Raw genomic sequence first — 25,872 nt, forward strand, 5'->3', positions numbered from 1 at the left:
TGGCCAGGTGGATCGAGGTACAAATCGCCGACCTGGCTGGAAATCCTCATCCAGGTAAGAACAGACTCGCTCCTGGTAGGACAAATTTGCTTACTGTCGAGTATGTACAGTCGCTCATGAACACTCGGCTGTTTACTACACGTAATTTACCTTCCGTGTAGATAGCAACACTGCGCACAAATACAACCAACATATCTCTAGGTTTACTTGTTTTCAATATCTGCGGGGAATGCCATGTGCTCCGTGTTTCTTTGAGTGACTGACACATCCTGTATCGCAGTCAATACACAAGTTGTTCAAACGATAGAGACATCCTCGAACCAAATGCCAACCAGTCTGTTGACTGAGTAACTGTTTCATCGAGTACAGAGGCCGTACTGCAGCGAGTCCATGGGCTGAGAGATAGCAGTTTCATCAGTGGTCTTAGGTACGTCCTTCAGGCTAGCAACCCACCAGAAGGATGTTGCCGGATGGATCATAACGAGTGTAAGAATAAAGCTGTGATGTCCAGGGTGTCTCACATAAAAGTAATCAATTGACGACAGACATTTTAATTGCAGCCTTTCAAGAAAGCTTCAGGGATCAAAAGAGACACCAGAGCGCAGGTATGTATTATCAACAATTGATAGCTATGTAACAGAGAGGTACAGGGTCTGGTGGAGGACAATTTGAAAGAAAGTGATAGATTCTATGATAATTTACAAAAGATAGTCAATGAAGTTAAAGAACAAGATATGTTACAATTACAGGGAGAAAATCTAGAATAACAATGAAATTTCTGGAGAAACAACCCTCACCAGTAATGGGACAACATTAGTAGATTTTACTGTCTATAATGCCGGGCCCACATCGTAGCAGTAGTGTGCTCTCTCCTTACCTGGAGGTCGCAGGTTTGACTACCAGCCATGTCTGGGATTTTCACCTGGTTCAAGGTGCACTCAGCCTACGTGATAACAACTGACGAGCTATCCAAGAGTGAGATAGTGACCCACCTCTAGAAAGTCAAGAATAATGGCCAAGAAAATTCGTAACCTGATAATCTGTAGATCTTCGTCTGAGCAGCCGCCGCTTGGTAGGTTGTTCATTCTATTAACTGCACCTATCTGTCTGAGACCGTAACTGTTCCAGAGAAAAACAGAAACTTCTTACTTACCTAGATGACACCCATTAGCGAGAACCTAGAAGAAGAATCACTCCTTTTGAAAGTTGAGATAGGAACTCAATAATGATGTGAAGGAAGAGATCAAAGGAGTGGTTTATTTACTTTCAGAGCCTTCAGATGGGTCCAAATGTTGACGCAACAAGCCTTTCAAAAACCTCGCAGGTCTGGACCTACTTGGAAATGGTACAGAACTATTCACATACTCATGTGACATCTTCAAGTCAAGATTCCTCACATTTATACATTTAATTTGGATGGAAAGGGAACAATGCTTATCCCTATATTTCACATTCCACTTCTTATGAAGGAATAAGTATACTCAACACAGGATACAAAATTTGTGCTAAACCTACTCAGACATGATAAAACTGTAACTGAAGAAGAAGAAGAAGAAGAAGAAGAAGAAGAAGAAGAAGAAGACGAAGAAGAAGAAGAAGAAGAAGAAGAAGAAGAAGAAGAAGAAGAAGAAGACAGGGACAATGCCTACTTTACCATCAACATTTTAATAGAAAAAAAGCAGAGAATTCAACATGGAAACTCACACAGCAAAGAAAGTTATGAGCTAGTTGACAGATAATAAGATAATGTCCCACATCGATTGCCATACAATTGGGAGAACCTTATTGCAGTCAACCATCAGACTGAACAGGAACCGATCAGCAGAAATAGAAGTGGAGGCATCTATCTCACACACAACCAAATACCATGTTGCTTACTGATGATGCATTTATTATTATTATTATTATTATTATTATTATTATTATTACAATTGGCTTTACGTCACAATGACACAGATAGGTCTTATGGCGACGATGGTACAGGATAGGTCTAGGAGTGGGAAGGAAGCGGCTGTGTCCTTAATTAAGATACAGCCCCAGCATTTGCCTGGTGTGAAAATGGGAGACCACGGAAAACCATTTTCAGGGCTGCCAACAGTGGGGTTCGAACCAACAATCTCACAGCTGAGCGACCCTATCCGCACGGCCAACTCGCCTGGTGGTCAGCATTTAATCTCCAAACATTCAACATGATTGTTCCCCCTGAAAAGATCAAAATAATGGCCTTTAAGGAGAAGGGCCCTACCCCAGTAAAATCTTTTTACATAATAAAATTTTAGGAAGAGTCCATGATTACATCTGGTATACAAGTCATCTTACTAAGGTGAAATGGATCTATCTGCAAAAATAACGAAACATACCAGAACAAAAGGAATTACTAATCACATCACGAAGCCATTTCTTGTCCAAAAGCTCACTCACTTACGTCTTTATAACACTTTAGCCGGATCAACCCTTACCTACGCAGGCAAAGCATGGACAATAAGAACTCATTACATTTCCAGAATACAGCACGTAAAATGACATTCATGCGCTTTACAGTAAGCTATAAAAAATTAAGATGAGCTTAAGGAATTGTATGTGAAACTAATACAGTCGAAACTGCTAAGACGCCACTCTCTAGCGCATTTTTACGTCATTATTCCAAAGTCCTAGTCCATGTCTGAGTAAAGAAACCTGGATAACTCATTTACGTCACTCTTTAGTACGTTCGTAATATTCCCACCACAAGAAATTTAAATTAGCGTTTCTGGCCACATTGCACGCGTGATACGCCAGCGGCAACTGGTTCTGGTTTAGGACATTATTTTTTTCGGCCCCATACAAAAGACCTAACCAGTTAAGGCTGATTGTGATTATGAAGAAAACTCAAAAGTCACATTAAAAGGAGGAATCTGGAAGGCTACAAAAGGAGATTGTAAGATTGTACCCTACGAACAGACGGGAAACAGATCTATCGGAGATCCGATGAACCGATGGTGAGACACGACTGTAACAGGACAATTGGCCCAATAATTTTATAATGATGTGATTATTTATTAATTCTCTGTGATTTAGGTTATTCCATGTTCCTATATTACAGAATATACTTCATCCTCTGATGACGAGTTTACATTACACACTGGACAAAGGCAGGTCAAATCCAATGGACGATCATAACAATGTGAGCTTAAGTGTCATAAGGAAAGTGTAATGAAACTGAGAAAGGCAAGGCAATGAATAAACTACGAAGTGTGCAAATATATATCACGAAAATTTCAAAGAACTGTAGATGAGATTCAGGAGGCAGTGTTCATTTGAAGTTGCGAGTTTCGTAACTATTGGCTTGATGAAGTCTCATACACAACCTTAAAAATGATCTTTAGAGATCTTCAGTGTTGGTGTGGAAAGGAAACTGTTAAAACACAGGATGCAGCAGTGCTACGAACAACTTACTCTCTTCCTGCGGTCTGCGCACTCGACACTGGTCACTCTGTGTGTGTTTGTCCACGGCTGGTCCCACACCACCACGGTGCACTCCCTGGTGCTCTGTAAGGTACACAAGCAGCTGGTTAACACCCGAATAACCACCAGATAATGTTACAACACAACTGTTAACCACTCACCTCGCCATCCTGCAGAGAACACCCTTCAGAGTCGGCGGTGGCACTCTTCAAACAGTCGCCGAGACCCACCTCGATCACGATGCGAGTGTTGGTACCGGCCACCACCTGCTGTTCCGCACTCTTAATGCTGACGAGGACCATCCGGTTATCAGAGTCCGATTCTCCGTCCAGGTGTAGTAGAGCAGTCCTGGACGCATTCAGGACGGCCTCGCTGTTCACGTCGACGGGGCGGTAGGAGCCAGGGGCAGCAGGCAGAGCTTCCTACAGGAGAACAATCTCAAGTAATTACAATACCCTTACATGTCTGTCATACGCCCTACTGAATTTCTTGCTATAATCATTTATTCCACCGTGGATTTCCTTCATGGCGTTACAACCTTGAAGCCCCTGGGTCTACCAAGCGCCAGCTGGTCGGTCTGAAGGTTACGAGGTGACCCAGGATCATCATCTCGGTCATTATTCTTGATTTTCTAGAGCTGGGCCACTGCTCTATGGTTCTCATAACAGCCAAGTGGACCTTGGATGACACCGCAGATCCAGATAAGAAGTGTCAACGTGGCTGGAAATACTCCTCGGGGTACGAGCAGACTCACTCATGAGCACATGGCTGTATGCTCCTTGCACTCAATTTTTCATCAGACATAATTTACCTTCCGTGTAGACAAAAATCCTGTGGATAAACACAACAATCGTATGTTCTGCTACTAGCTGTATTTCTGAATGTTTACCCTTAAAATCTCGATGTGTTAAGTGAATTTATAGAATGTTGATTCATGTTTTACGATCTATTATGCAGTTTTCGAGTAATTTTGATGTGTTCAATTTCAAGTCTTCGAGTAGAACTTTGTCCTTGTGAAGCTTGAGTTAACTGGCAAGTAATTGATTCTTTCTAAAAAGTAAGTACAACTTTTTTTTAAACAATGAAGCCACATTTTCCAGTGTCTACTTAGTTACATGTAATAAAAAACTTTCAGTCTGTCAAACACACAGCAATTGCAAACACTATGAACATACCTGTAAAAATACCACTATCATACAAAGAATGACATGTTACAAGAACAAATCACTTAAAACAGTAATGTTTACGTTTAGTGACAACATGAACCAGTAATGACAAAAAATAAATTTACAAGTATCAATATAATGAAAAACTTACTTACTTATCTAGACCGCTGATGCTAAGTCCGTTGTCACCAAACACTATTTCAGGACATTTGTAAAAAGTTGGAGTAGGATGTCCATTGTGTGTGGTGCCAGAAGTTGCTTAGGTTTAAATGGATCCGTAGAATGTGTTTGTTGAATTCCTGTTTCTTTATTTAAGCGAATTAAACATTTGTCCTTTGTAAATAATAACCTACACAAAAATACATTACACTTTTCTAACTCACATTCATTCGATCTTCCAGTCATACAAGCTAGTCAGCTGTATTCAGCAGGTAGTCTCGGCAAGCAGTCTTAAAGTTAGGTAATGAGGTGGAATTTCTGACACTGACAGGCAGGGAATTCCAAAGTCTAGAACCCGTCACAACAAGGAATTGTTGTACATAGAGGATCGGTGAACAGGAATAGAAAGGGAGGAACCAGAGCGGGTATTACTGCAGTGAAAGGAGGACAAATACTTAAGCTGGGATGAAATGTATAGTGGTCTGCCTTCAGAGAACAGTCTGTATATCTGTATCAGTATATGATACATTCATCGTTTGTCAGGTTTCAGCCATGAAATAGTGTGATAGTATGGGGCGACATGTGTATCATAAGTCAGACTGTATATAAGTCTAAGGCAACAATTAAGCGCTCGCTGAAGTTTCGAAGTCTGCTGTTTTGTTGCGTCTACCAGAATGACGTCACAGTAGTCGAGGACGGAAAGCACTAGCGTTTGTATGAGTTTGACTCTCACATTACAAGACTGGAATGTATAAAAACCTGAAATGAGAAATGACTAGAACAAAATAGATATCTCAGGACTATGAGTGTCTGGAGAAAGGAGAAGATAAGAACAAAGTTGTAGGATTTATATTTTTTTAAATTATGAAAAGCACAGAACTAGTGAATGACAGGTTGATCACAATGAAATTACACACAGAGACCTGGTAGACTCATTATTAATTCTACCTCAACCTCTGACACTACAGAATAGGACATAGTGCTTATAGGACATGGTGCTTATGTCCATAGAGTTTTTGTGTTGCGAGTTGGTTGCTATGGGTTTATTTATCGACTGTAGTTCAATGTTTGTATTGAAGTTACTGAGTGGAGCTGTGGAGTGTCAAGTGGAGAAGATTTCCAACATTTTCTTCTGCGAGTTCAATAGAGGGGCGGCCATTGGAGAGAGCACGGCAACAAAATGGTTTTCTCGTTTTAAGAAGAATCGTTTTGACATTAGTGACTCTCCACATTCAGGAAGACCTTTGGGATCCAAAATGATCCATGTCAATGTATTCGAGAACTGGCAAATATGATCAACTGTCATCATTCCAGCATTATGCAACATTTGCATTCAATGGGCAAGGTTCAAAAATGTGGTGTATGGCTACCACATGCTCTAACAAGGGACCATCAATCAATGTTATGAAAACTTGAAACCGATTCATACACCACTGAAATTTGTAAAACCCTTGAATATTGCATCCTATCGTGCATGTATCTATGATTTACTGGGCGGTAAAGATGTGAAGTTGGCTCTGCTGGCATGATGTAAGGAGTGGCAGGTGGGAGGGAACATCACTGTAAGTGCAATGAGCCATGTGAACATTGTACGCCTGTTAAACTACATATCCATTTCTTTTGAATCATAACGCAACATGGAATTCATACACGGTGTAAAGACACAATTTGATACTAACCTGTGGTTGTGTTCTAGTCACATGAGGGATAAACGTATTCAAAGTAAACATGTACCGATTAAACAATTACATACTCACCAGTAACGTGGCAGTCGTGTTTAATACCCTTCAGGATACTCAATTCTCCTGTGAATGATAATGGAAATTAAGAAAAAAAAATGTTCGAAACACAATAGCTTCTTGCACCAGCTACATTTGAGTAAAGACATAAGGAATGCACAGTACCAGTTCCTTTTCTAATACAATTGTCTGTGCTATTTTCAAAAGTTTCCTTCGTGCTAATTACGCCCACTAATTTCCAGCCATGTCCATGTGACAAACGGAAGTTCACATCGATATTATTTAACACAGACATATATCGGACCATTGTTTTGAAAATTCAGAGAAAATGCCTGTCTAACGGTTGTAATTCACAAGTTGTTTTTACTGGAATGATTTGCACTTTCAGATTCATAGTTATTTAATGAAAGTACTTCATGTATATCTTTGTGAGGCGCCGGTCCTGGTATGCCTCCCATGTTTCTCCTCTCTTCTTTTATCTGATCTAATCACCTTCTTTGGGTCTTCATCCCGGAACAATCTTTTCAAAATACTTCCTTGGTGTTCGAGTCTCCTGCATCCGCTTAACGTATCCTAGCCGCTTCAGCCTTTCTTCCGTGGTCAGTTCGTATCTGATCATTCCTAATTCTGTCCTTCCTTGTTTTCTGTACAGTTGACTTACTTCTCTTATGTATGATGCAGACTACACCTCTTAAACAGGGTCTGATGAACTCCCCAGTTTCGTACTTGATGGAAGAAGTTTGCACCCTACTTCCGTCATTTGATGTTGTACTCCCCAGATATTTTATTCTCTCCCTTGAGGGTGAGCTTACATTACCACTGTTTTGCTCTCCTATGAACATCTCTCTCAGTTTCTTCACAAATGGCAACATCATCAGCTGTGTGAGGTAAAAATGTCAATACAGAGAAGTTCTATTGTCATTTTTCCAGATTTTGACCATTCAACAATTAAAATAAAATATATATATATGGCAGACAAGACTAAAACACGTCTCGAAAGTGCTCTAAGATGCTTAGTGAATATTGCTGAAGAAGGCGGTTATCTAAGGAAGTACGCTAAAGAAACCATGCATAAAGCCGTAAGTGATATTAGAAACCTTTTTACAGAACTGCAGTTCGCCCTAGATGATAAATGTCAGTCGAATAAGAACCAACAGAATGAGGTTGGAATAGACAAATCAACGAATACAGAGGGAGAAGATAGTCGACCTACGGAACAGGTGGCGACATCTACCGACCCAGCGCAGGAAGTTAATGAAACCCAAATACTATCGACAATGTCTATCGGACAGCAATGTAATCGTGACATTCAGACGACATCTCTCGGCCAAACACACAAAGTCCGTGTAGATTCCGAGATACAAGACACGATTACACAAAATTTAACACAGAGGTTACAAACCATGATGGAAAGTCTTTCGAATAATATAACACATATGGTCAAAGAAGAAATATAAATATAAGTAAGCCAAAAATGGCAGAGCAACAAATCGTCTTGGAACCTATACCCCAAGAAAATCCAAGGAATAACAATGACCTATGGGCAGATATAGCTGCCAAACCCTCCACGTCAAAACTCTGGAATATTAGTAAGAGAAAGATGACGTCAACAATCGTGGGCACAAGAAAGTCCAAATGTGGGAACGATAAATCCCAAACAGATAAACTGCAAGCCGCAGAGCTTGGTTATATATAGGGAAATTGCACCAAAATACAACCAAAGAAGCGGTTAAAAAGCACATCTCCAACTGAAATGTAGCCAACATATTAGAATATGAAGAACTCCAAACTAAAGGCACACTTAAAGCCTTTAAAGTGGTGATCCCAATGCAAGACTTACCAAAAGTCAACATAGCAGAAGTGTGGCCAGAGGGAGTCATCGTACGACGCTACCGTATTTTTCGTTCCCAAGGAGCAGGAGCCAGACTCGCAGCTCTATCTGCTTCTGTGGAATGTGGAAGGACTGAAAAGCACTCTAGCGCTATCTAACAAAGATCTTTTGCACACACAAGACATATTAGTCTTCGTAGAAACTCTAGCAACTAAAGCCTGGAAATAAACGGATTCTACTCGCAACATATACCAACGACGCAAGGACCAAGAGGATGGTCAAAACAAGGAATCTCCTGCTTCTTCAAACCAAAAATGGGAAAAGTGCTAAGCACACATCAGGATCAACACACACTTGTGATAAATTTCGAGAACCTTTCTATAATAGCCATATACCTTGAACCATTAATGCCAATAGAAGACATAATAACAACCATTATGATTGCCTTAAGACAGGCGACACCAGGACGAAACATTATTATAGCTGGAGATCTGAACTGCAGATTAGACGTTCCAAATCACAGAACAAATGAACTGTTAGATATGATGATAAAGGAAGGATTCATCCTTGTCAACGTACGTCTCACACTCAGGATGTAGTACTATTGACTTAATATTCTATAAAGGACCTAATATTACATTGAATAATTATATAGTATGTTATTCAGCAGATGAGACTCCCCCTAAAGAAGCATTGCCCGGTTGTGGCCAATTTTTCCATTCCAAATGTGATGAACAGAACTGAAATCACAGAAATCAAAGTCTCACGGCAGCTAAGAAACTGCGTATTAAGACAAAAGAAAGAAGAATGGGAAGAATTCAATAATCACATAGAGAGAAATGACATGATTCGGCTGCCATGACACTGGAAAAAACGATTCAGTCTGCTATGGTATATAATCAAAAGAGAAGAGCCCGCAAATGGTTTGACGCAGAATGTTATGACAAGAGACAGATTACCCTTCTTGCACTACATACAGCCAAATCCAGCCATAGTTTAGAGGATATAATATCCTACAGTCAAATCAGAAAAGAATATAAAAATCTACTGAAGATTTAAAAAAACGCTTACATGGAAAAGGAAGCAAAAAATACGGTGGAAGAAGCCAGAAAGGACCCGTACGTGGCATTGAGGCCACAGAAATCTCAGAGCAATAGCAAAATAGACATAACAGTTTTGGAAGAACATTTCAACATTATTCTCAACATTGATAAAACCTACACCGCATATGAACCAATCAATGTGAAAACATGTTTAGCGGAAACCTTTCATGACAGAAGAGGTATACGAGACAATAACATCTCTAAAAGACAATAAGGCGTCAGGTCCCGACGGCATATATAATGAACATATCAAAGGCTCAGTTAGGTTATTACTTGAAGCAGTCACAGATATGTTAAACCTATGCTTAAAAGAGGGCAACATCTCAGAAATATGGAGGATCTCGACAATTAAGATTTTTTTTTTTTTTGCTAATTGCTTTTCGTCGCACCGACACAGATAGGTCTTATGGCGACGATGGGATAGGGAAGGGCTAGGAGTGGGAAGGAAGCGGCCGTGGCCTTAATTAAGGTACAGCCCCAGCATTTGCCTGGTGTGAAAATGGGAAACCACGGAAACCATTTTCAGGGCTGCCGACAGTGGGGTTCGAACCTACTGTCTCCCGAATACTGTATACTGGCTGCACTTAAGCGACTGCAGCTATCGAGCTCGGTAAGATATTATTTAAGGGGAAAGGCAATCAGTTGGACCCGAACTCTTACAGAGGAATTGCCCTGGAAAAATGCATATTGAAGATACTCACAAGCATTATCACAAAGCGAATTTCTAAGGAAGTAGAACACAGGATTCTGGAAGAACAATTTGGTTTCCGAAAAGGCAGGAGCACTCTCCACGCCATTAACAACTTAACTGATGATATAGAAGATACATTAAGGCACCCTCAAGGAAAATTCCATGTAATCTTCGTAGATTACACCAAAGCTTTCGATACAGTAAACAGACGTATCCTAATCTCGAAGCTGGAAACAATAACAGGAAGAAATAAGCTCACTGTACTGATCCATAACATGATGACAGCCAATTTCATTCAGATCACAGATGGCGTAACCACATCGAAAACAATAACTCAGACCAAGGGAGACCCATTAAGCCCCCTATTATTTAATGTCGCCACATACGATGTTGTACAGATGATTAGACAAGAGACGGAAGATATAAAAATCTACATATATGCGGACGACATGGTCATTGGATCGAATTCCACCTACAACCTGCAAAGAGCCATAAACCAACTTGAAAAGTGGGCACAGGAAAACAAAATGGAAATTAACAGCGAGAAAACTGTACAGATGACATTCCGCAACGGAGGCTGAGAAGCTGTGGAGGACAGGATATATCTAGGACCGAAACCTCTCGGGACAGTCAACAGCTTCAAATACCTGGGAGTGACTCTGCAAACCACCGCCAGATCTTTCAGAATACACGTGAAATCCCGTGCAGCATCTGCCACAAAAGCAATTTTTGACATCAAAGAATTATCCAGATTATCATTAACAAGCGCTATGGCCTTATTCAACGCAAAAATAGTTCCCATTGCAACATATGGAATAGACATTATTTGGGGTAAGTTAAGTCTAAAAGATCTAATGACTTTGGAAGCAGTTAAATCAAGATTCTTGAAAGCCGCTCTAGGTGTTTCGAAACACACAAAGTCGAGGCTAGTGTACGAGCTAGCGAGAGAACCGTTCTTTATAGAAGAAGTGCGTATGAGACTCCCATCTACCGACAGCTCGAATAAACTGCTCCTCGAAAGACAAAAGAAACTAAGAGAAATCTGGCTGGACTTTTATACTACAGAAGCCATGGTAAATAGATCCAGAGCCAACACGAATCACAACCTGCGACACCTGGTGACCTCAATAGCTGTGCATGGGTACCACCACAAAGTATGCAAGAACAAGCGTTTTCACGATCAACCTTGTGATCGTTACCACATTACCGCTTGTAAAAAAACGAGTAGTACCCCTGATAGACTATTGTGCTTAATTACTTATGTAACATATATACACAACTTGTGTGCATTTCTTAATAATAAACTTACCCTGCTGGACAGCATGACTTGGTGGCTTTGATTACTGCAGTACGATAAACAGACAGGGACGGAGATACAATTGGCATAATTGTGTATGCACTTTATGATTGTGTAAGACCACACACTATCTTCTTACTACTCCCAGACGCCAGATTGACCTGCATTATATACATTGTCAGCACCATACTGTTCTATAAGCAACATTGTCTCTTTTCTCCAGGAATGCAGTATGTTGTTAGTAGTTTCATCTTATTCTCCTTTTCATGTGACGAAATGTGTAATTTTTCGTGATCCTATGTTAAAATACTGCTTGGAATTCCATATTCATGTTACACTTGCCGACAAAGGATTTGGCTTCTTCGCAGGCCCACTTTTGTAAGTTGTTTGTGCAAGCTTAAACAGCAGCTCATACAATTGCTTATATTTATCTGCGGTTGTTAAATTAGAAGATGGCTTACCAACAGAATCCGCTTCCTTACAACGGTACAACTGTGTCTCGTGCTTCAATCCAGGGTACCTGTTTTTCACCAAGTTCGATAATAAGTGAGAAAATGTTTGCTTTGGCTTCTGTTTCTTTGCACTCAACTATGTGTGTATAATCTTTCTTTTCTTCTTCCAATGATCACGGGCTCTGTGGACCTTCCGATGTTGATTCTTGTTTTGATGAAGGAGAAGTAGATTATCCTGAGGGAGATTCGTATTTGTCAAGCACTAACACAGTTTCAGATACTGGTTTGTATTAAAGTCTGCATGTATATTATTTCTGCATCAGACTCTAATAAATCTACTAAATACTGAAACATTGTCTGATCTTTAGTTAAAATGGAGAGCTGGGAATTATTTTCTTTAAAGTGATTATAAAAGTTATTCACTGCATTAAGACGGTTCATTTTTATAGATATAAGCTTATTTCGGAACGACCCGCACACAATTCACGATGTTTCACTCCACTCACAGTGCTGCCCCCCTCCCTTGCCTGCTTCTCCTTACATCGCGCCAGCAGTTCAAAATCATTTCACTCCAATCGGACAATGACAACCCACAGTAACTCGTAGATACATGTACGACAGGGTCTACTCTTTTAAAAGGAGAATAAATCAGTTTCAAGCTTTCTTAACATTGAATGATGGTCCCTTGTAAGCCAAAAGCGCATAAATTAGCGGGTGGCTACATGTGCATCTCTGCTTGCTGGTGAACAACACCAAGCATTCCTATTCCTTAGTGTTACCGGTGACGAAAAATGGTGTCTTTATGCTAAGATAAGGAGAAGAAAGGAATGACTGAACCTGCGCACATCCATCTGGTGGAACAGCGACATAGTGCTGTGCTTCCATCAGTGCTGACATTTATTGCCAACAACCGAGACGTCTGCTCCATGATAACGCTCGACCACACTCTCCTAAGCTGATAAAAAACACTATATAGAAGTTGGGTTGGGAAGTCATTCCGCACCCATCTTATTTACCTCATCTTGTGCCTTCAGATTTTCACCTTTCCTGCTCTCTATCGAACAACTTTCAAACAAGTTTTTTTCAGGATGAAAATGCGTTCCGAACATGGCTTGACGAGTTCTTCGACTCAAAACCATGCGATTTCTACAGGCGCGGAATCGAAGTTGGCAGACTGTTGTAAGGAAGGATAATATATTAATGATGTTTAAGTTCCCTCTTATGTGTTTATTAAACTTATGGAGAAATGCTATGAACTGGATACATGAACAGATTGAAGAGCTGCATAAAGAACTGTGATGATGGGTGACCAGAATAGTACAGCCTAGCGAAAAGAACTGATAGCCACAGAAAACAATTTGTAAATTGCTAACACACAGGAGATAAGAGAAGACCATCCCTGGAACTGACATACTTAAGTAAAAACCAGGTGCCCAGAAATGGGAACTCGTCATACTCAAAGACGATAAAGGCCGTGGTCTGGAGGACAGAGATGGAAAAGTATTAAAAAAGGAATTGATCACACAGGAAAAGTTGGAGAAGGAGAAAGCTGAACAAACGCTGTTGAACTACAGCAGATGCACCACCTGGTGGCCACAATCGTCTAGTCAAGTCTTTAAGGACTCTTACGACAATTCGCCGCTTCAGGTTCTGATAATGGAAGAAACATTCATCAGAATGTTAGGGTACGAGAGGTGGTGGTATACAATTTCTAATCACTAGATTGCGGGCAAAAAGCCTGGATTCTATTCCAAATCTCTGCAAAATGTTCATATAATGCTGTTTATGGTGATTCATCTGTCAAATGGGAATGACACACACACTCACTCTCTCTCTCTCTCTCTCTCTCTCTCTCTCTCTCTCTCTCTCTCTCTCTCTCTCTCTCCTGGAGCATGTAAATGCTGCAAAATACAATGAAACTCGGCAGTTGCCAGCACATTCAAGACTCAAAGCATAGCTTCAGTAACATACAACAAGATATAGAAGTGCTCATGAATGGGGGAAAAGGCCCTATTCTCGATATCGCAGAAAATTGCTTCATTCACCTAGACCAGTTCTTCAACTCCAATTCGAATCTGAACGAACATTCTTTTTGATTTTTTAATTAAAGTCTTTAAGGCATGTTGATCTTCCGAGTAGGCGGTCAACATTTAGCGCAATACACAATACCCTATCACGTTACAGACCGCGACCACTCCCTGAACATGATCCTTTTCCTTTCCCCCTGCCCCCCCTCCTGACCTACCGCACATAACAGTCGGTACCTCCTTCTCACAAGGTTAACATCTCAACATCCTGTTCCTAAGCTCATAAAATCCTTCCAAATTGAACTGAGAAAAATTTTTGATCATCTGTACTGTAAGAAAAATACTGAAGGACAACCTATTACGACTGCCTGTCTCTTATAATTTCATATACATCAGTGTAAATTGTATATCAAGTGATTTCAATAAGTTCTTGACGTTTTGTTTGACAGATAGCGTGTATGGGCGGTTTAATGACTTTGAACTTGGAGCCTTCTATTGACTTGGATTGGTCAGAGGACCATGTAAATGTCTCTGTGTGTTCACTACGCCCGTTCTGATTTTTGCTGTTTAATTAACACGGGATGTGAATGGGCGTACAAAGACTTTTATGCTTTGACTACATAACAAGGAACCTTCTTTTAATCCTGGAACAGTGAGAGGCTATGTACATACTTCAATGTGTCACTGCGCCAGTTTTATTATGTCCTTGCTCTTTTGTTTTGACGATTTGTTTGATACATGGTGTGAATGGAAGTATAAAGACTTTTAATGTGTAACTACACCAGTTTTAATTAATATGTCTGTGCTCATTTGTTTTATGACATTTAAATGTCGAAACTGGTCCCATGTTAAATAAATGTTGTGAATAACATCCACACAACACGTAATTAGTAGGGCTTGGATGTTTAAGACCTAAAAATAGCCCAAATAAGCAAGCAAATATGACCTCAAAAGTGACGAAATATGACGTAAAAATGCCAAAATATGACCCAAAAATGATTAATCAAAATTAGGGCATTTTAAAATAAATTATAAATCGGAACGGTAACTCCTCTGATACGTATTTGTTAACTAAATTCTTTATTCTTTAATATTAGTTTTTTGAACAGACATGTGCAGCAATTATTCACAGTCCTTGATTCACGTATCAAACTTTTGTGAACTAAGTTCGCCAAGTTTATCAGATCACACAACATTGTAAAAGTCCATGTTTGCACCCTGCATTGGTGGTTTGAAATACAAGAAAATTAGAAATCAATCTATTTAAAAAATATATTTTGGAAAGGGTAAGCCCAGATTTCATTAACAATATTCAAATGCATTAAAGATTAAACTGAGCACCAAGAAACAAATTAAATAGATGTCTTTCAGTACATTATGTTAGGGCGTCTGAGCCTATAATGCAAACTCACATACCTTTTTCATTCTTCTGCGCGGGTGGAATTGAAGTGTATGACAAGATTCATCTTCAAAGCACCAGGCGCGAAAGACCTCCGATTATCACTTAACACATTATTGTAAGAGGAGAAGCTCCTTTCTACATCACAAGACGTTATTGGTGCATATTTAAATAACGTTAAATAACTGCTGTCGAGTATGCACTCATCTTGAAGTGTACTGGTACCTTCTCCTCTAACAACATCATTTATCTTGCACACACGGTGAAAACCATCATTTCGATTAAGCACATTTTCAAGTTTCCAATTTACACTGTCACCAACTATTCGATGTGATTGTTGTACTGAAAGTTCAACACTTCTCACAATGTCAATACTTGCATGAATTTCTAAGCTAGCAGCTTCTAAAGTAGTAATTGCACTCGATATAATTCCAAAGTTCGACTTTAATATATGCCAAACTAGCTGACAACCTGTTGGAAAACAATTCCTGCGCAATCTTGATAGAAGAGGTACCATCATTTTTGAAGCCATTAACAATGTTGTTGATAGTGGAGTAGTTTTCACAATAATACTCGGCAGCATCGAACCATGTCCCCCACCTAGTAAGAACTGGCTGTGGAGGGAGTGGCGTCGAAGGAGCTAACTCCTTGAAAGTCGCAACCCGCAGCGGTGCTTTCAAAAAAAATTTTTTGACGTTAGATATTAATTTATCGACTTCAGGAAAATGTCCAAGAATTTCTTCTGCCACCCTATGCAGAGCATGCGCAAGGCAAGTGACTTGAATCATTCTTGGATAAAACAGCTTGAGGCCTTCAGCGGCTTTCACCATGTACGGCGCAGCATCGGTAACAAAGAGAATAACGTTTTCCCGCTTAATTTCATCCTTCCACAAAATTTTTAGTGCATTATCAAAAAGAATTGCAATCGTTGAATGATTTGCTCTCTCTAAAACTTTTGAGGTTAGTAGAAAAATATCACCAGGGTGATCAGCACGGAGTGTTCCAATAATTACATTCCCTATATATCTGCCTGCAGTGTCCGTCGTCTCATCAGTAGATATCCAAATCTTATTGTCTGCTACACTGTGTTGTATTCGATTTAGAGTATCTTCATAGCAACGCGATAAATAGTTTTTTTGCAGTGTTGATTCTGTAGGAACAGATTTTTTTGTGTATTTCTCCAAAATTCTTGAAATGGGTATTGTTCAACTTGTTTAGAAGAATGTTTGCAGACACCATCATCTCACGAAGTTCCTTTGAAAAATCCGAACATCTGTCCATCGCTGAAGATGTAACAGCCTTATCGACTATCAATTGCTGCCTCTTCTTATTGACATGTTGTCGTTTGACATTGTTGCTGTGTTTTGCCGTGTTGCAATGTTGTTGCACATTAAAACGTTTTTCAGCCACGAATTTCACTTCACACAACTTGCAAAACAGAATTAAACCGTCTGTACAGAAATATTCTTCTCCAAATTCCTTAACAAAGCTTTGTAGAAGACTTTTCCTTAGGCATACTGGAATGTGTGCTGGGATACGATTTACTGTAAACTAAGGCTTGTGTAAGTGAAAGGAGGTTGAGGTTCTAATACCTGAACTAAGACAAGTGAGCGATCACTGCTGGGACGGGATTTCTGTCTCTACCTGGGAGACCGGGTTGCCGAGTACAGCGGGTCTGTTATTCCACTATTCGACTTGTATCAACAGCGTGATACCGAGAAGCAACTTTGTAAACACCAGTTCGCTTTCGGCAAGTTGAAGATGATTTTGCACACTTACAGCTATCGTCAAACCGCAGAAATATGACCGAAATACGACGTTTCTACTAAAATAGCTCAAAATATGAGCTTATGGCAAAAAATAGCCAAAATATGCATTTATATGACAAATTAAAATCCCTTAATTGTGATGATAATCACCTGATTTAAACCAAAATCCAATCAGACAAGAAAATAGAGACAAAGAAAAAATATGACTTTTCCTAAACATCCGAGCCCTAGTAATTAGTATTGAATAGGTTGAACCTTATAAATAACTCATCTCTAGGACCGTTAACTGTCAAGGACATTTCAATACGCACAAACAAACGTAAATACAGGCGAATGCTTCCATAATGGCGTTTGTGGCTAGCCTACAGATGTACGTACTGAGCGCGCATGCTCTGAACGAAGACCGAAGCACTGCAGCGGCCATATTTAGAAATTGTTCTTGCTTAAAAAACATGCTTCGCAGATAATGTCGTACAGGTAGTGCACACAACCTCGGAAACCTCGTCTGGGTGACATTCACCCTAGTCCACCTTGTGTTTATCTTTCAACAAATTGCCACATTTGGTAGCTGCTAGGAACATTGCCGACCTCCACTGAATGAGGGATAAAAAGAGCTGATATGCGGTACACCTCGACTCAAACTGTAGAATGTGCACATATTCTTGAGAGACGGGCAAGCTTGCTGCAATGGTTTGAAACTGATGTTCTTTGAGGAACACTCAACTCTGGTACTTACTCTCTTCCTGCGGTCTGCGCACTCGACACTGGTCACTCTGTGTGTGTTTGTCCACGGCTGGTCCCACACCACCACGGTGCACTCCCTGGTGCTCTGGAAGGTACACAAGCAGCTGGTTAACACCCAACTAACCACCAGATAATGTTACAACACAACTGTTAACCACTCACCTCACCATCCTGCAGAGAACACCCTTCAGAGTCGGCGGTGGCACTCTTCAAACAGTCGCCGAGACCCACCTCGATCACGATGCGAGTGTTGGTGCCCGCCACCACCTGCAGGACACAGCACATTCATGTCGCATGGCGCCTCTATTTGCCTCTTCTGTGCCTCATCTGCCATAACCTTGGCAAGGGACCTCGCCGAGACACGGCCCCGGCCAGCCCGCAGCAAACCTTTCTGTCTCTTAACGACGCATGCCTGGGCTTCGAGTAGCAAGTTCTTGTTGAATGGTCTTTGACTGCTGAATTCCGCAGATACACACAAACAAATGTTCACATTAATAAACTGCCCAATCTCACGGTCGGTAGGCTCGTGTGTCTCAGCGAGTCTTGCCAGGGTTATGCGGCAGAGGAGAGGCGCTCTAGCAGGCTAATGAGTTGTACACCTTATGTTCTGTTATTATAAAAACATTTATTTTTGTTAGCTGATGGCACAGAGTTGGATACCTGCTGTTCCGCACTCTTAATGCTCACGACCACCATCCGGTTAGGCGAGGTGGACAATCCGTCGAGGTGTAGTAGAGCAGTCTTGGATGCGTTCAGGGCGGCCTCGCTGTTCACGTCGATGGACCTGTATCCTCCAACCAGAGCACCTTCGGTGTCCTACAAGTGAACAGAAGAGAAGTATGAATTTACAAACATTGCAAACAAACTGAAGATCTGCACAACTAAACTACGCTAAACAGAGGTTATAAATGAGAGCCAATAGGTGGTTAACGGTCAATAATGCATTGTTAACTTGTTCCTTCTAAATTCTGAAGGGGAACAGCGCTTATGATGGTAATAATCATAATGATAATTAAGATAATGGTAATGATGATGATGATAATAATAATAATAATAATAATAATAATAATAATAATAATAATAATAATAATAATAATGATGATGATGAATATGGTCATTATGGACATTTGAAGAGAATGACCTCACACATCTTCAAGAAAAATGGAAAACTCATCCCCGCTGGTTCAACAAAGTGCATAAAGACCTCAACGAAGGAGGTATCACGCCCACAGATTCAAAATAGAAATACCTTTACACAGAGTGAAACTGAGGGATAATCCAGAGAAACGACCTGCTAAACCACAGAATATCTTGGTGAAAGAATGGCAAAGGAGGAGCCAAAGGTTAAAGAACCTTTGGAGAGAATGTAAAGAGAAGGGTATTTCCTTTAGGAAGAAATGTGGCAGGTAGCTGGTGTATTCGTAGACCGATGTTGGCTGTATCGAAGGAAAGAAAGAAAGAAGCAAACAAACAAACAAAGAAATAAGAATACTCATATAATTGTACCGCTATAACAGAATAGATTACACAGTTAAATGATCAGACAACTTCCTTAAAGTAATAATTGTAACCTTTCCATGAAAAATGATGTTAAAAAATTAGAAGATCATTGGACTATTAGGTTTTTATTCCTGTAGCCAAAGTAATGGCCAAGGAGAGAGGAGGCGATGTAGGAAAAATCCAACTAGGGTTTAGAAAAGGACGAGGGACACGAGATGCCATTACACTAGAGTCTCGTTAATGTGAACCCTGTTAATCCAAAAGTCTGGTTAATCCGAACTGAAATATTTAATTTTAAAAATATGCTCTTTATTGAAATGAAAGAACATATCATAGAATGAAGATTTCCTTGCATTTTATTAGCCATATTTTACTAGAATAACTTAATGTAAACATAATTACACATCATAAACCATCAATCACTGGTCGTTTATCTTTACAAAGTCTGTTAGTTTCTTTTGCCGTAGTGATTGGAACCTACTCGAAGATGCAGTGTTAAACCAGCGTCTCACAAACATCACATCAGTGGGCGTAGCAGCGGCGTGTTGCTCGGCGTAGCGTACGGCAAGTTCTAAGGCAACTGCGGCATCTGAATGTGATACCAGTTGTTCATTGTGGTCTTCTTCGTCACCAATCTTTCTCCACCGTAGCTACAATTCCTTGGTCTGTTTGTAACTGATGACAGTCAGCTACCATCCACTCGCTAATGTCATTTTCATTCTCTTCCTCACACCCAGGAGGTTGTTGAACAATTTCAAGGAGATTGACATTTGTACACGCTTCCGCTGGACTCTCGATGAATGCTTGACTCGGGCACCATTTCTTCCAAGTTTTCCTCATGAATTGCCCACAGACACCCTCCCATGCGTCTGCTGCCCAGTAAACCACGTCCTTCACATTCACATAAAAGAACTCCTGCGGGAGAAAATCCCGGCACCTAGCCATCTCCGGAAACCGTAAAAGTAGTTACCGGGACGTGAAAACAATAACATTATTTTTAGAAAATATTTTCTGGTTAATCCAAACAGACTCCAGTCCCAATTAGTTTGGATTAATGAGACTCTACTGTATATGTACAATCCTAATGGAAAGGGCAATATTTGTGGTCTGGAACAAGGCAGAAGAGACACGCTGTTCAGTGGTAAGTGAAGTTCAATGTATTTATGAATATAATGATGAAGCAAGTGCAAAAATATACCCTATTTCTCCGAATCCATGATCACCCCCCTCTTTTTCCTGCATAAATATTAAATTAAAATGATCTCTGTAAAGTCATATAAATGCCTTTCTTGCACACGACGCATTTTTAGACTATCTTTGTCTTCACGCAACCGGGGAACACTGGCTTTAGTTATGCCGTATTTTTTGTGGCTGCAAAATAATTACTTATTTCCATAGGTTTAATAACCATTAACTTAAAATTGGCATGATATCGACGAGAACCCATTGGAAATTTGCCAGCAATACATGTTCCACGTGTCTGTACAATATGATGATCCATCACGAAAATATTCCTGCTGTCTAATGGGGGAATAAATCATTTATAGGAGTTTTGTTGCAACCCCCCATGAGAGTGAAAATGTATCCTGTACAAAATCTACAGTCGATGCGCACAATTCACCACCAGCACCACCACCACCACCACCACCACCACCACCACCACCACCACCACCAGCTGGTGGCCACAATCGTCTAGCCAAGTCTTTAAGATCTAACACCGTGATTAGGCCGTTAAGGTTCCGATGGTGGAAAAAATATGTTCATCAGAATGTTGGTAGGAGAGGTGGTGGTATACAATTTCTAATTGTTAAATTACATGCTAAAAGCTTTGATTCCATTCCAAATATCTCTGCACAGTTCATGTGGAGCGAGGGCATATGACGCTGTTGATGGTTCGTCTGTCGAATGAGTACAATGTCTCTCTCTCTCCCCCTCCTACGCATGCGCTTGTCCGGTTGCTGCATCACAGTTCAATACAAAACCTAAGAGTTTCTATTTAAAATCAGTCAAACATTTGGTGATGAGCAGGGAGACCAGTACGGACAAGAGAAATGGACTTTCTTACGTCAAGGATACAGTGGAGGAGAGGAAGCAACTCTCTGCACTCTTAGAAGAAGAAACACAACTAACATCTTTGACATTACAGTTTATAAACAAGTCATTTCTGCTCTATGTTAAATCATTTTTACAGCCATCTTACGCTCTTTTTATGTTATCATTTTCTTTGCAATTTAAAAGAAAGATACACAAAATTTAAAAGTTTGTGTACATTTTCTCTTTTTTTTTTTACTATGATGTAATGTCTTGGGAATTTGCAATCAAAGACACTTGTTAGGTTGTGATCTGAGAAGGTAATTCAGGATTAGACGTTGTAAAGTTACATTCTTGTAAAAATCAGCCTAGTCCACCTTGTGTTTATCTTTCAACAAATTGCCACATTTGGTAGCTGCTAGGAACATTGCCGACCTCCACTGAATGAGGGATAAAAAGAGCTGATATGCGGTACAAAATGTTTCTACACCTCGACTCAAACTGGTGACAAACATTTTGTAGAATGTGCACATATTCTTGAGAGACGGGCAAGCTTGCTGCAATGGTTTGAAACTGATGTTCTTTGAGGAACACTCAACTCTGGTACTTACTCTCTTCCTGCGGTCTGCGCACTCGACACTGGTCACTCTGTGTGTGTTTGTCCACGGCTGGTCCCACACCACCACGGTGCACTCCCTGGTGCTCTGGAAGGTACACAAGCAGCTGATTAACACCCAACTAACCACCAGATAATGTTACAACACAACTGTTAACCACTCACCTCACCATCCTGCAGAGAACACCCTTCAGAGTCGGCGGTGGCACTCTTCAAACAGTCGCCGAGACCCACCTCGATCACGATGCGAGTGTTGGTGCCCGCCACCACCTGCAGGACACAGCACATTCATGTCGCATGGCGCCTCTATTTGCCTCTTCTGTGCCTCATCTGCCATAACCTTGGCAAGGGACCTCGCCGAGACACGGCCCCGGCCAGCCCGCAGCAAACCTTTCTGTCTCTTAACGACGCATGCCTGGGCTTCGAGTAGCAGGTTCTTGTTGAATGGTCTTTGACTGCTGAATTCCGCAGATACACACAAACAAATGTTCACATTAATAAACTGCCCAATCTCACGGTCGGGAGGCTCGTGTGTCTCAGCGAGTCTTGCCAGGGTTATGCGGCAGAGGAGAGGCGCTCTAGCAGGCTAATGAGTTGTACACCTTATATTCTGTTATTATAAAAACATTTATTTTTGTTAGCTGATGGCACAGAGTTGGATACCTGCTGTTCCGCACTCTTAATGCTCACGACCACCATCCGGTTAGGCGAGGTGGACAATCCGTCGAGGTGTAATAGGGCAGTCTTGGATGCGTTCAGGGCGGCCTCGCTGTTCACGTCGATGGACCTGTATCCTCCAACCACAGCACGTTCAGTTTCCTGCCGTGAAAATACAGATATATATATAGGGAACCGACGAGTTGAGACTCCCTCCAGTTCCTAGGACATATTCTGACAAGGGAATAATACCCAAAATGGAAGGCGGAGGACCTAGAGGAAGTAGAAAAGATCAACCTTATACTACTGTAGAAGGAGGTATAATGACTGACGATACAAGGACAATCAGAAACTGAGCGAACACATTTTTTGGCTTATCAGTAGAGACTTGACATGCTTTAGAGCGTAGCAAGTTTAGTCGTCGTTTCATTTGTAGACCGTCTGTATCCTACGAATGAAACAACTTATTTGAAATCGTTTCCATTATATGTGGTTTGTCAACACGTGAAATATTTCCCGACTTATAACTGACAAATCTCCCTCCACACAATGCTCGTGGTGTTAATTTTTAAAATAATATTTCAAATGTTTCTACGATCCGTATCAACCAAGAGATTTTCTTTGCTAGTGGTTTGACGTCGCATCGACACAGATTTATGGCGATGACGAGATACAAAAGGCCAAGGAGTTGCAAGGAAGCGGCCGTGTCCTTAATTAAGGTACAGCCCCGGCATTTGCGTGGTGTGAAAATGGTAAACCACAGAAAACCATCTTCAGGGCTGCCGACAGTGGGAATCGAACCCACTATCTCCCGGATGCAAGCTCACAGCCTCACGCTCCTAACCGCACGGCCAACTCGCCTGGTAATAAATTAAGAGAATGCACCGTACCCGCCGAACTGTTAATATAAGAATGAACCTACAAAACGTTGTAATCTCTACAAAATAAGGCATGTATATGTAGGCTATATACTAGCCAGTAGTAATATTACAATCAACATTCAATGACTTGATAAGAAACATCGTGTAGTAATTGTCGTGTAGATAAATGAAACAAAACAATTGAGATCTGAACTTGTTACACACTAAAAGGCATGTGAAGCTTCGACCGTCATTTTCCTGGAAACACGTGTTCACTTATTTCGAGCTCTCTTTCACAGAGCAGAGTTTCTGGGAAATTGGGCTGTTACATTCGGTGGGTTGTCCTCATCAGTAATGTTTGTTTGACAGACTGGAAGATACTGTCCAAACTGATGATGATATATAGAAAGAATCAGAAGTACTTCTCTTCGATTTTTTGTTGAATTTTTTTTTAAAGGCGCAATTTCGGGTTATGCTTTACAAGCTACATATACTACAGTCAATATGAACTCTGATGGAGTTACTTCCGCCAATCACCTTGTTGGCGACTGAATAAAGAAGAGGTGGATATTATAATTTCTATGGGCCAAGAAAACCCAAAGTGAAAAATAAATACCCTTTCGTAACTTAATAGCAACTCTGGCTCTGTGAAGAAAGCAACGGGAAACTACCTCACTCCTCACTTCCCTAGTACGCATTTTCAGCGATGCCTAGGCGATCTATGACAGCTGATGGCAGAGCTGTTATCCCACCAGCGTTAGCGCTGACGGACTGAACATACGTACATTACATTGTTAAAAAGTCCACATGCAGTCTTGAATAATCTCGCTGATCCTTGCACGTGTCAATACAAGTTTGATTTGCTGTTTTTTTGTGTAGTTACCTCTTGTAAAAGTTGTCTCACGAAATTCTGGTCGCGAGACGAGGCAGCTAGGACCAACTGGCGTTAAATTTATGAAGTCTTGTAAAGCAGCCAGGAAGGAAAAACGACAGAATAGCAAGTAAGGTTACGGAGAAGACCACACTTTTCAGTGTCGACTTGAAAGGTCAGTCTTTGAAAGTTGTACGACCAGAAACAAGCAACTTCCACCCAGCTGGTCAGCGAAAGGTCAAAGACTGAAAATCTAACTTGTAAGGAATGGAAGTGACTGAATGTTACAGAACACCTTGAAACCATTAGATGATGCAACCACTGCAGCCTCCAGCGACAATTTACCTAAGTTTTCATGCAATAAAATCAACCCTTGAATGCTTTACAGAATCTAGCCAAAAAGGAAAAAAATGTTAGCAAGGGTGTCACTCAAATCAATTAAATTACATATTCCAATGAACAAGTACAGTCAAGACCGAAGGTTCAATCTCAATATAAGCGAACCCAAAGCAGTAGTGATGGCAATAAACTGAGAACATCGTGCTAAGAAACCATCAAACTTTACATACCTCGGCAGTGTAATATCTCGAGATACACTAGTCGCAGAGGAGGTGGCAAACAGAGCTCTCACTTTTAGCAGCAAGTACGAACACTCCTCTGAGATCCCAAAGTACCAACAAAATGAAAGCTGGTGATGTTCAATCAGTGGCGAAGCGAGCTAGTATCCACTGTTATCGCAGTAAATCATCACCGTCAAAGCTGAGCGAGAGGCTGTTACCACTCCATGCAGTCGTTACGCTTTCAGTCTCTTCTAACAACTAGGTGAGTATTTCTGCGCCAAGCAACGCCCCTCTCCGCTCGACACCGAGATGTTCTCTTGTCATGTGTACTGTAGTTTATAACATCGATGCTGAGCTGTTCTTTCCATTCTTTCTGCCGCGCTCTGATTTTTATTATAGTACGATCATATTTTTCTTGCTAAAGTGTTAGGTAAGGACAGGCTATAGGGCTGCACAACATTAAAATGAGTGCTGTCACTTCCACCTCGAAAATAAGAGAAATGGCGGGCCCAGAATATTCATGCAGACCTATAATAGAAAGCTTAATGAACACGCCATTTTCGTTAAGAACATTATTGAAGAAAAGGGGGGAAAAAAATTTAAAATAAAGGTGGTCCCAAGCCGCCTCTTAAAAATTGTCAAGGAATCTAAAAGAACAGAATGATATTTTTAGGTCTCATGGTACACAGATCTGGATTGGTAATGTGGTTGTGGAAAAATCAATTAACTGCACTGTTGATTTGATTTGTTTATCATCAATAGAGTTATTTCTCCAATTACAGATGATATAATACATTCAAATAATAACAATATTAACATCACACACTACTACTACTTATAAGCTACATATAATATATACACATTTACAAAACACATAAGGAAGAAATGAAAACAGAAAAGTAAATGTATACTTTCTTTCTTGAGAAAAGAATGCTTGGAATAAAGACGGTATGGAT

General features: G+C 40.6%; 1 protein-coding gene across 3 annotated transcripts in view; it reads right to left on the minus strand.

The window, feature by feature from the left end:
* LOC136884388 (uncharacterized) overlaps positions 1-25,872 on the minus strand; it is a 267,201-nt gene that overhangs the window by 130,171 nt on the left and 111,158 nt on the right. For all 3 annotated transcript variants that reach the window (XM_068229938.1, XM_068229937.1, XM_067156526.2), the window contains 8 exons: positions 22,632-22,787; positions 22,134-22,238; positions 21,964-22,056; positions 18,482-18,637; positions 17,984-18,088; positions 17,814-17,906; positions 3,606-3,866; positions 3,436-3,528 (listed from right to left, as the gene is read on the minus strand). In XM_068229938.1, the coding sequence (XP_068086039.1) occupies positions 3,436-3,528; positions 3,606-3,866; positions 17,814-17,906; positions 17,984-18,088; positions 18,482-18,637; positions 21,964-22,056; positions 22,134-22,238; positions 22,632-22,787 (1,062 nt within the window). The remainder of the gene's footprint in view (positions 1-3,435; positions 3,529-3,605; positions 3,867-17,813; positions 17,907-17,983; positions 18,089-18,481; positions 18,638-21,963; positions 22,057-22,133; positions 22,239-22,631; positions 22,788-25,872) is intronic.

The sequence above is a fragment of the Anabrus simplex genome, chromosome 12 (assembly GCF_040414725.1).
Source record: "Anabrus simplex isolate iqAnaSimp1 chromosome 12, ASM4041472v1, whole genome shotgun sequence".
Classification (NCBI taxonomy): domain Eukaryota; kingdom Metazoa; phylum Arthropoda; class Insecta; order Orthoptera; family Tettigoniidae; genus Anabrus; species Anabrus simplex.